Raw genomic sequence first — 10,595 nt, 5'->3', positions numbered from 1 at the left:
TTGACCAAAAATGGGTGGCATGTCTGTTTTGAAAGGGCAAGAACAAAGCTAAAGCATTTAGGAACAACTTTTAAAAGGGAGGAGAAAACTCGTCCCAGGCCGTGCCTCCAATCACACTTTGACATTTTGCAGCAAATTCATCTGTCTGGAGAACTAGGTTAGATTAGGACAGGTTAGACAGGTTGCATGACATGCCATTATCCAGATAACTATAACTACACAATATAAAATAAAATATGACCCTGAATTCATCATTAAGTGTGGTTTTACCAGCAGTGAAGACTGGATGCAGAGAGCATCCAAAGAATCTGTCAGATTTCCAATTCAGACTGTGGTTTCAGTTTTATGTTTGTTAGTTTTTAAAAAATATATATATATTTTTTTTTACTTTAGACATGACATTTAACCAAAGTAAAGTGGCTAATTTCATTAGAGGTGAAATAACTTGCAAATATTCAGATTGCAGATTGCAGAATTCATATTTTCATATTTTCAGATGAAGAAGTTCAGAACTCCAAATGCAAAATTCCAAAACTGAAAACTCTCACCGCAAACAAATGTCATTGTAAAATTCAAATCAGTGTCAAGCTCCACATACATGTTAATGGATTTCAATGTCTGATTTTTTACTCTGGCACACTGATTTGCACTTGACGTCCAATGCAAAAAAGTCCTACTGTGTGCCACAGAAGATTCTGGAAAGCAGTGTCCTTGCATGGGCGAACTGGCTTCTCTATATGAGTGTGTGTGTGTGTTGAGAAGGGGGTGTTTCAACTGATTCAACAGATGCAATCCAATCTGTCAGACGATGCTTGTGAGGTTACAGACATTTTCTCATTGCCCTGCCAGATGCATACCAATGCAGTCCACCCCACCGGAAGGACGAGCGCACCTTGCTCCCTCTCCCGTCTCTCTTTCTTTTTAAGTTCCTTTTGCACTTATTATCCTCTCTCTCTCTCTCCATTCCTGGTGATAGATGTGTTTTCCTGGCACCCTCTGGCTGTTCATTAGCACCAATGACAGTGAATTAATCTTGTATCATCATTAGTTCTCTTTCACCTTCGTGACTCACTCCAGAGTAAACACTCGCTCAGATAATGTCAGATCAACTGGCTGTGCCGCCCATTGTGTGCTCGACTTTATCTTTCATGTTTTTTCCTGTTTCCTGCAAAAGAAACATTTAGACCCAAATGTAAAGTTACAAATGGAAATCTGACCTGTACTGTGTATCCGAAGCAGCCCTGACCTTATCTTTGTGTGTGTGTGTGTGTGTGTGTGTGTGTGTGTTGCACGTTAGGAGAGGTGGGTGGAGGGAGGGGGCATCGGTGACATCACTATCAGGGAGGATCCAAATGGACAGGAAAGTCAATTAGAGTTTAACTGAGTTTACCAGCTGGTAAAAGAGAGAGAGAAAGAGAGAGCAAGAGCGAGAGAGGAAAAAGGGGAGGAGAGCGCAAAAGAGAAGTACAGACAGATTCAGAGAGGAAGGGAGAAAGTCAGCTACAAAGCCAGAGGGACAGAGGAAAACTAGCCGGCACAAACTTCCAATTCTTCCTCTCTCTTCCATTTCATTCTCTCTTTCCCCTAAGCTGCTATTTTGCATCCCAGTCCTGGTATAAGAACAGCATCCAGTCAGCCACAAGAAAACCAGTGGATGTTTTTAAAGAGTGCACTTCTCCAACACTCTCAACAGGATGAGTGCCTGAGGACAAGCTGGAGAGGCTCACGTTATTCCACAGATACATAAGTTAATCCAGCAGAGGCAGACGGCGTCCACTCCGTCCTCAGGAGCGAATGAGAGGAGAGGGTCTGTAACGCTGGAGCTCAAGGACAAACCATGGACTCTGCACACCTCCCACTTCACCTGGACGTGAGTACTACCCTCCACCGCAGAACACCTTGATGCTTGCAACATCAGTTATATCCTGGGCCGCGGGTAAAACTATGAGTCTGTGAAGTGCTTGTCTTGTTTTCCAGTTTAAACATGGTTTATACAAGATAAATTGACTTTCAGCAGCAAAATTATGTAAGAACTTTTAAAAATGTATATCTTGAATATGAAAGGGATTGTTCACTCAAAAATGAAAATTCTGTCACCCTCAAGATGTTTTAAACCTGTATGAATTTCTTTCTTCTGTTGAACACAAAATAAGATATTTTGAAGAATATGGGTAACCAAACAGTTGATGGGCCCCATTGACTTCAATAGTAAATAGAAGAAATATATATACTATGGAAGTCGATGGGGTCCATCAACTGTTTGGTTACCCATATTCTTCAACATATCTTCTTTAGTGTTCAACAGGAGAAAGAAATTCATACAGGTTTGGATCAACTTGAGTGTGAGTAAATGATGACAGAAGTTTCATTTTTGGGTGAACTATTCCTTTAAGTTTATTTTCTTAGACATGGCATTTTACTTTTTCCCGTTTTAAGTTCAAATCATACACATATTACTCACTGCTTATTTACTGTGAACAAGTCTTATCATATACAGTTCTTCTTCTCGAGTCAATTTATCTTGTTTTAAGGATGTTTAGATACTGGACAAGACGTACAAGACGATATTCTGCAATGTGTGACTCAAATCTGATTCAAAACGTCAACCAACCACTCATTTCACGTTCCTCATCAAACTGTCTGCTCTGTGCTAAAAATTCACATGCATTGCTCTCCAAACGCACTGACAGATTCATAGCAGAGATGCTTCCTCAGAACATGTGAAACAGGCAGATCAGTGTTTCCATGAAAAGCAAAAAGCATGCAAAAGCTGCTAAGATATCCTTGCTGGAGCATTCAGAAGAAGAGACTGGAGAGTAGATGCTGTCCAGCACGGGCAGAGAGTTGAATATATTTTCTTGGCTTGGGGGATAAAATGTGTAGCAAACAAACAGGCAAGTCATTTGCTAACTGGTTCAATCAAAAAGACACAATCTGGCAGAAAAAAAGGGAAGTTTTGATACGTCATTTCAGAGCTTTAAAAAGTATGTTTTTTAGGATGTTACAATGTTGCGTTAACTGAAATAGATCATTCAGCGTTTGCCAGATAATAATACAAAACTGTCTGAGGGTTTCAGGACCGCCAAAACGGTCAAATTGATAACAGAATGTTATGGGGGGGTTAGGGGAGGATTCTGGGAGGAAATGTCTCGTCTTGTCTGGTCTACTCTACTCATCCTTGGAGACCACTTTAGTCTGTTCTTAGCTGAACCTTTGGCAAGCTGCACAGAATGTGTGTTTGTGTATGTTTCTATAGCAGTATCAGTGAGTTCTGGAGTGTGTCTGTAACAGTGGGTTGTGTGTATGCATGTGTGTGTGTGTTGTCACAGAGGACTGTTCCAGTGAATGTTATGGGGCACAATCTGAGGTCTGGGCCGCTGTCATTATCTCTTAATCGGTCCAGCTGGGATAAATTACAGGTCTGTGCTAATTTACCCCAATAAAACCACCCTGCGGTCTACCTGCAATATTATTCTAATGATTTCATCTCTTTAATTCAGCAAAACAGAGGCACAGCTCGACCATTTGTGACTTCTCTCGTGCCGTAGGCGCTCAAACTCGGGGGGCAAATAAATATGGGTACCCTTTGCATCCAAAAAAGTAGAGCATGTTTAAGAGTGTTCCTTCTTGGACAGAATGACAAAATGTGGGGGGAGCGAGCCGGGGAGAAGCAGTCTAGGGAATGAACGAAAGGAAGAACAACAGGAAAGGAGAGCGGAGGGATCGGGGTACGGAGTGAAATGTGAAACATGAAGACAGCGGTGGAGGATAAATCAGCAACAAGCAGAGGCACCATGACCCCTATGGCCCTTCACTGCTGACTTCTGGGTAAATCCAAAGGGGGGAAACATGAGAGAGAGAGAGAGAACTGGCCTTTCCTAGAACTATGTAACAATATATCAATTCTGGAAGTCATGCTTTACAGGAAGAGAACTGATAAGAAGAATAAAAATAGGGGAAAAAAATGTGGAAAGAAAGCTGAAGGAGATAAGTGGATGCAAGGACACCCTGCCCTCCACTTCTGAGGTCAGCAGGTCACATCGCTCTGGTAATGGCACGAGTCTGGCCGACCTTTTCTCTGCCGGGGTCACCCCTTGCCGTCTGTTCTGGGGTCTAATAAACGCCTCTTTCCGCCCCCTCCATCTGATTACCGCTCTCCCTGTAGAGGAAGTTATTACGTGTTGAATCCAATCACAACAGAAACCATGACACACATGCAGCATGAACACACAGCAATGGGGGGAGGGACTGCGGGGAAGACAGAAGCAAAGGAGTCTAATGAAGTTTTAGTGGGGAGGCGGCATTCAGGAGAGCTGCTCCGTCTGGAAGCTACACCTCTGTGAGGTCCCACTGGGCGGAACAATCGAGTGGATGGGTAAAAGCCACTTAATCTACTTTACTGCCGGATGCTGTGGGCGTGGGGGACTGTCTTATCCTGTGTGTCCTCTGAGGATTTGGCTGGAGTTTGGTGAATGAGTGTGAGCGAGAGGGAGGGGACAGAGGACAGCGAGAGGACGGTATACATCCGCTTCTCCAGTGCGTTTTAACACCTGTAGGTGAGGGTTATCCTAGACTCCCAAAGGAGTCACTGCTCAGCAAGTCCTGACTTGAGCAGATTCTACATCAAAAGAACACTTAGTTTTACTCAGATGTAAGTGTTTCTGGCCCCTGTGAGACCACCCAGCACCTTGTCGAAGAGTCTTCTGGGATAAACATGAGACAAACCTTACATGCCACAGATACTTTTAAAACCACAGAAATCAGTTACACTCATCCCTCAGTTTGTAAGAACAGACAAAATGTGTGTTTACAGTGATAAAGAAGGACTACAGGCCAGGCATACAATGGATGTCCCATAGACTTCCAATGTAATTAGATTCAAGTCAAAGCTGTTGATGGCTGATTTAACCTGTTGATGGCTAATTGAACCATTTGAGAGTTTTTCTTTCAGAGCTCTCGTATTAGCCCTCTGACACCTCCTACAAACTCCACCATATTTGTAAAGGACCCTTTGAAGGCTTAAGTAGGTTTAGAGTTGAGACCGATGGAAAGAATAGTTCACTTTGAGAAGATTTCCCCACTAATGGATGACAACTTGTAACAATTAGATCTTACTGAAAGGAAGGAGATCTGAGTGTGTGCGCCAGTCTGTCCTTTCAGGTAACAGAGCGATGTAGACAAGGCCCAAATTCAGACTTTACAAGTTATGTTAAACTTTCCAAATGGAAGTTGTACAATTTCTGACTGCTTAGCTTTAAGTCCTGTATTGCACAAGATATCAGAGAATATCTTGATGAATAAAAGTCAGTTTGTTGCTTTATTTTTTTTTTATTCTTCAAAAGCTCACAAAATTATTTGCACATATGTATTAGACTGGGATAAATTTATGAAGAAAACCCCTCCAGCAATAAACCATCACAGCACTAAACCTCCTAGTCTCAAATTACTTTTGAAAGGTGATTTACTTTAATTTGGTCACTACCATAAACATCAGTGTGCAGACACAATCTGTAAACTTTTAACCTAATGATGATTATTTTCAAGCAGCTGTTTTAGACACACAAATGACAACCAGTCTCTCTCTTTGGGTCACCGGCACACCGTCAACAAAGACACATAATCAAACTGCAAAATTGAAATCTGCTTTCATCATAATTTGAACGTTATAATCACTCTAGATTGAACATATGCCTCACGAGTCAAAACCATCCTAAAATGACCACACCTGTTTTATAACAGTAAATTAAGTAATGTAATTTAGCATAACGTAGCATAACATAGCCTAGCATTACGCATTATAAATTTGAATGTACTGTAAGTTAGGCATGTGCTTTTCAAGAACACAATGCACCAATGCTGGATGTCCAAGGTTATTCTCATTTGTCAGGTAAGTTAACTTGAGAGACACAGGCCTAATGAATTGGTCTAACAGGCGTATTGTAGACCTCTAAATCAAACACCACAGGCCATGATCTCTGTAAAACTACTTTACTGTGGTTCCTTATGGCACTGTTTCTGCGATTACCATTTCCAAAATAACAAATACCAGTAAATCAACAACAAAAACACAGAGTGAAAGTTCCTTACCATGCTACAAACCAAAGTACTAGCAATAAATCACCTGCCACATAAGGGAAATCAAAGACTTAAGGGCTAAAGCTAAAATGGTCAATTGCCATGGTGAATGGGTTTATTATATCACTACATTTCTGACCACTATTATTTTCAAGCCAGGTTTTGTGGATAGTTCACCCAAAAATAAAAATGTTCATGGTTCCATTCCAAACTTGACATTTTTCCCTGTTTAATGAAAGTCAATGGGGTCCAAAACAGAAAAGAAAAACAAACATAATCTTCAAAATATCTTCAACAGTCTCAAAATGGCTCCTCTTTTTACCGCTCTCTTCATAGGTCCAACATGTTCCCTGCTAGCCTTCTGGTTCTGATGATCCTGCTGCTACCTCAAGCCTCATCAGGACACCAGGAGGATCCCAGTCAGACTCATGGAAACCTGGCCAGCCCTCTAGAGCCTAGTTTGGCCCACACCATTCAGAACCTCCTGCTGACCCGTCTGGGCCTTAAGTCACACCCCAACCCCAGTGAGGAGGCACGGGTGCCCCAATATCTTCTTGACCTCTATCGATTCCACACTCAACAGTACCATCTCATTGAAGACCCAGAGTTTAACTACCCCTCCCAGCATGTGCAAGGAGCCAACACAGTCCGGTGCTTTCACCACACAGGTATGAGCAGCTATTGTACTAGATCATAGAGAACACCAATTCCATTGGCAGTGATAAAAAGCTAACTTTACCGCAAACACAGCACAGAGACGTGTAAGTCAATTAACCTGCCTTAGGTGCCAGCATGCCCACTGAAAGAGCTACCTGTGGATTCAATGTTCTGATATTTTTCACTCAAGTCTTGGCATTAGCGTAGACACCTTGGAACAAGTTAAGAAGAACATAGCTCATTTTCATAAGTGCTCCTAGCAAATGATGTGCAATTATTATTTAGTTGGACAATTATGCCATTACGTAGAGATCAAGTGTTTGATCATGATGGAAAGTATTTTACAGCTTAAGAACTTTTTCGCTCTCTTTTTTCTTGTGTAGATTCTACAGTGCTGAGTCTTCCAGAAGAGCAGAAAACACCAGTGGACAGCATTCACATTGGCTTCAATCTGTCCTCCATTCCGTCAGAAGAGAGTGTGGTGTCAGCAGAGCTGCGTTTCCTTCATGAAGGGTTTAGTGGAGGTTCTCACGTGGCCAGCCTTTATCTTTCCAACGGTGACCCAGCATCAAAACCCACACTGCTCCATTCACGCCGGCTGACTAGAAATAGAAAAGGTGCAGAACTTTGGGAAACCTTTCCCCTGGATGGAGAAGTGTTTCACAATCTACCCAAGAAGTCAGGGAGCCTGTCTTTTATTCTGGATGTTATTGCTGATAATAACAGCAGTCTTCCTAAAGAGAGACACCTGAGGGTGCGCAGGTACACGGGGCAAGATGAGCCCAGTTGGGCGAGGCAGAGGCCCTTACTGGTGACTTACAGCCATGATGGGCGCAGCGAGCCCTTTGTGCCCCTCAGAAATCGGACCCCTGCTGGCAGGCGAGGCAAGGGCAGGGGCAGGTTTAAGGGTGATAGGGGTCAGGGCTCTGACGAAGGCTGGCGGGTGGGACGGAACGACAGGAGAGTGAAACGAAATGGTGGGAGGGCCGCCAAGCTCAAACGACTCTCCCGCTCTCGCTGCCGTCGGCACCCGCTGTACGTGGACTTCAAAGATGTAGGCTGGAATAAATGGATCGTAGCCCCATCCGGTTACGATGCTTTCTTTTGCCTTGGAGAGTGCCGCTTCCCACTGGCTGACCATATGAATTCATCTAGCCACGCCATGGTTCAGACGCTGGTCAACTCTGTAAATGGGGCCGTGCCGAGGGCTTGCTGTGTGCCGACGGCTCTTAGCCCTATCGCCCTCCTCTACTTGGACCAGGAGGAACGTGTGGTGTTGAAAAACTATCAAGACATGGTGGTGGAGGGCTGCGGCTGTCGATAGCAAGATACTCATGGAATAAATTAGAAGGATGGACTGGGAAATAGAACTAAAAAGGGACTAAAATCAGGAAGTGAGTCAGAAAGAAACTGAATGAGACAAAGAAAGCGAGGTAAAATGGTCATAATAAAACATGAGCACCTTCTCATAATCCTCTGGAACCCAGCTTTGACTTCTTGTGTCCAATGAAGCATTGTATTTGTGTGAACTATAAGCACTCAGTCCAAACGTGATGTCTCCGTCTTATGTAGTACACTCCAGCTTTCTGTCTTGTAGGTGTTCTTGTTGTTGTGTCCATCCTGCTCCTGTTTTGTGAGTCCTTCCCTCATAAACATCACATCATTGACAACCGAAAGGGACCAAGAAGTGACCAAGGACTCTCATTGAGCGTTTGGTGCTGGACAGACTTAAACCCGAGGGAAGACAATGAGAATATTGAACTCTTCATCTCTGGTAGCAAATTAAACTTCAAAGTATGCACTGCGACAGAGACTATAACTGAGTACGGGGCACTTCTCCTTATGAGCTATTTAAAAAATCCTGACACCAAGAAATTATGATGTTATTGTCTGAATGTGTTAGTGATATTATTTATGGTGACCTGTTCTTTTTATGTATGTTGCAGTCCAAAGAAAAGTTTGCTATACAAATACTGTGGTAGTAAGTAAATCTAATTTAAGAATGCGTCAATATATCTATTTAAATAGCAAAAAAATATGGAATATTTAATCTTGATAAATACCGCAGATATATAAGTACCAGAACGCCTTATAGATCCATTTAAAGCCAGTTAAAACTGGTGTTACTCATCTATTATTTGTAAAACCACAGCACTGAATCATGGCAGCTTTATATTGGCATTGACTAAACAATGAGGGCTCTTTCCTTACAATAGAAGCCTTGTGAAACAAAGAAAATTGCCTAAACATTCCAAGATATGGTGCCAAATGTTATGTTATGTGCCATAGGTGTACAAGCTTGCTAAATGGTATTATACATAACTTTGTGTCTTCAGTCATCATGTAGTTATCACACAAGTGTTGACCAAACTGTCAGTATTTAAAGACATTAAGTTCAACGACAACAACAAAAAAATCGTCCAAGCTTATTCCGATGTTCTGTCATGAATAGCTGATTATATTTTAGTATGATGCTTTATGTGCAGTTTAAACAAAAGCCTTGAGAATGTCTGACATTGTCTGGAGCCATTGTGAAATGTGTAATAATAAACAGCAAACTAATCTGGCAGTTCTAATCAAATTTTCTTTAAGAAAATGGTCTCAGTCTTTGACTTTTCTCTTCTTCAGAATTGCTTTCCTAAAACCATAATTTGGAGGAATACATTTCATGAAATGCCGTGGTTAACATGCCAATAAAAAACTGGCACTTAACATTATTGTGTATACTATACCCAAATAAATAAATTCATAAATAAGTCTTAAATCAGCCTGGTTTTGGGCACTTGTCATCTGGTCAGGCAGGGAGACCAGCTTATACCTAGCCTGGTTGACACCAGACCCTTCTCAGTCGTAACTGAGAGTGGGTCTGGGGAAGCTTCATTCACATCCCATTTCCAAGGGGGCGTCACCAACGGACGTCGCTCAAATGCCTCTATGCGCAATTGGATAGACCTAAAACCAATCAGAGCGATCATCATCGTGTAAAGCCCGCCTCAACGTTTGTGATTGGTGCCAAGATTTGGAAAGATTGAAAATGGGCTTGAATGGGCTCTTGGCCAGACTGACTTGCAGAGCAAATCTAAATTTGTGGAAGTTCGTCTGGGTTTTCCCAGGCTAGCTTATACCAGGTAAGACCAGTAAAACCACACTAAGATGCTTTTTTAGCAGGGGACTTGTAGAAAGCAATCTGGTGGAAGGGCTCTGAAGTGATAGGAAGAGTCCTCTCACACTGTAAAATGTCAGTTTATCAGGTCTCATTATAGATTTTTTTTCCTTAACATCTGCTTTTCATCCTTCAGAGGATCTTGGACCCAATCTGCAGAGGTCTCTATGTTCGACTGTGGTTCATTAATCTCATAGTAAATGAGAAGAACTTAAGTATTCTCAGTTCCATAAACCTTTGGAGACCAGGCTAGGCTAAAAAGATAAAGATTGAAAATTACAGAAAAGACAGCTCATTAGTGTTTCATCTATTTTCTGTAGTGTGTGTGTGTGAGTGTGTGTGCGTGTGTGCGTGTGCGTGTGTGCGTCAGACAGAGTGATGTATATTCATTCAGTAATACAATATGACCAAAATCGTACTTTACAGTTTGAATGAATTTATATCACTGTAACAGTACATATCATGTATATATCATGGTATAATTATTGTTCTAGAAATGTAACATAATCTATATGTTGACACATTTCTAACACAGTATATATGGTCACAACATCCAGATATCCAGAATTAGAAAACCGCAGTTGGAGCTGTCCAAATCAACCTTATATATTGTTCTTTAATAGATGTCACATGTTCCACACCATAAAGAGTCTGTGAAGAACTAGGCCTACATGAAACATTTTCAAGTAACATAAAACCA

General features: G+C 41.9%; 1 protein-coding gene across 2 annotated transcripts; it reads left to right on the top strand.

The window, feature by feature from the left end:
- Positions 1-1,429: 1,429 nt before the first annotated feature.
- bmp16 (bone morphogenetic protein 16) lies at positions 1,430-9,301 on the top strand. 2 transcript variants are annotated; one of them, XM_082182258.1, is made up of 4 exons: positions 1,430-1,870; positions 3,330-3,419; positions 6,412-6,743; positions 7,116-9,301. In XM_082182258.1, the coding sequence occupies exons 3-4, from the start codon at positions 6,419-6,421 to the stop codon at positions 8,054-8,056; spliced, it is 1,266 nt and encodes a 421-aa protein (XP_082038384.1). In that variant the 5' UTR covers positions 1,430-1,870; positions 3,330-3,419; positions 6,412-6,418; the 3' UTR covers positions 8,057-9,301. The 2 variants fall into 2 exon arrangements, with proteins under 2 accessions (XP_082038384.1, XP_082038383.1); XM_082182257.1 differs by lacking the exon at positions 3,330-3,419 and having other exon boundaries at positions 1,432-1,870.
- The last annotated feature ends 1,294 nt before the right edge of the window (positions 9,302-10,595 follow it).

The sequence above is a fragment of the Leuciscus leuciscus genome (assembly GCF_965113295.1).
Source record: "Leuciscus leuciscus genome assembly, chromosome: 10".
NCBI lineage: Eukaryota > Metazoa > Chordata > Actinopteri > Cypriniformes > Leuciscidae > Leuciscus > Leuciscus leuciscus.
The sequence above is the reverse complement of the archived record's forward strand: the minus strand, read 5'-3'. Positions and strand labels throughout refer to the sequence as shown.

Excerpts from the sequence above, each read along its gene's own strand:
- bmp16 (XM_082182258.1), top strand. The coding sequence starts at position 6,419 with ATGTTCCCTGCTAGCCTTCTGGTTCTGATGATCCTGCTGCTACCTCAA. Across the intron at positions 6,744-7,115 it reads CCGGTGCTTTCACCACACAG|ATTCTACAGTGCTGAGTCTT; the intron begins GTATGAGCAGCT and ends TTTCTTGTGTAG.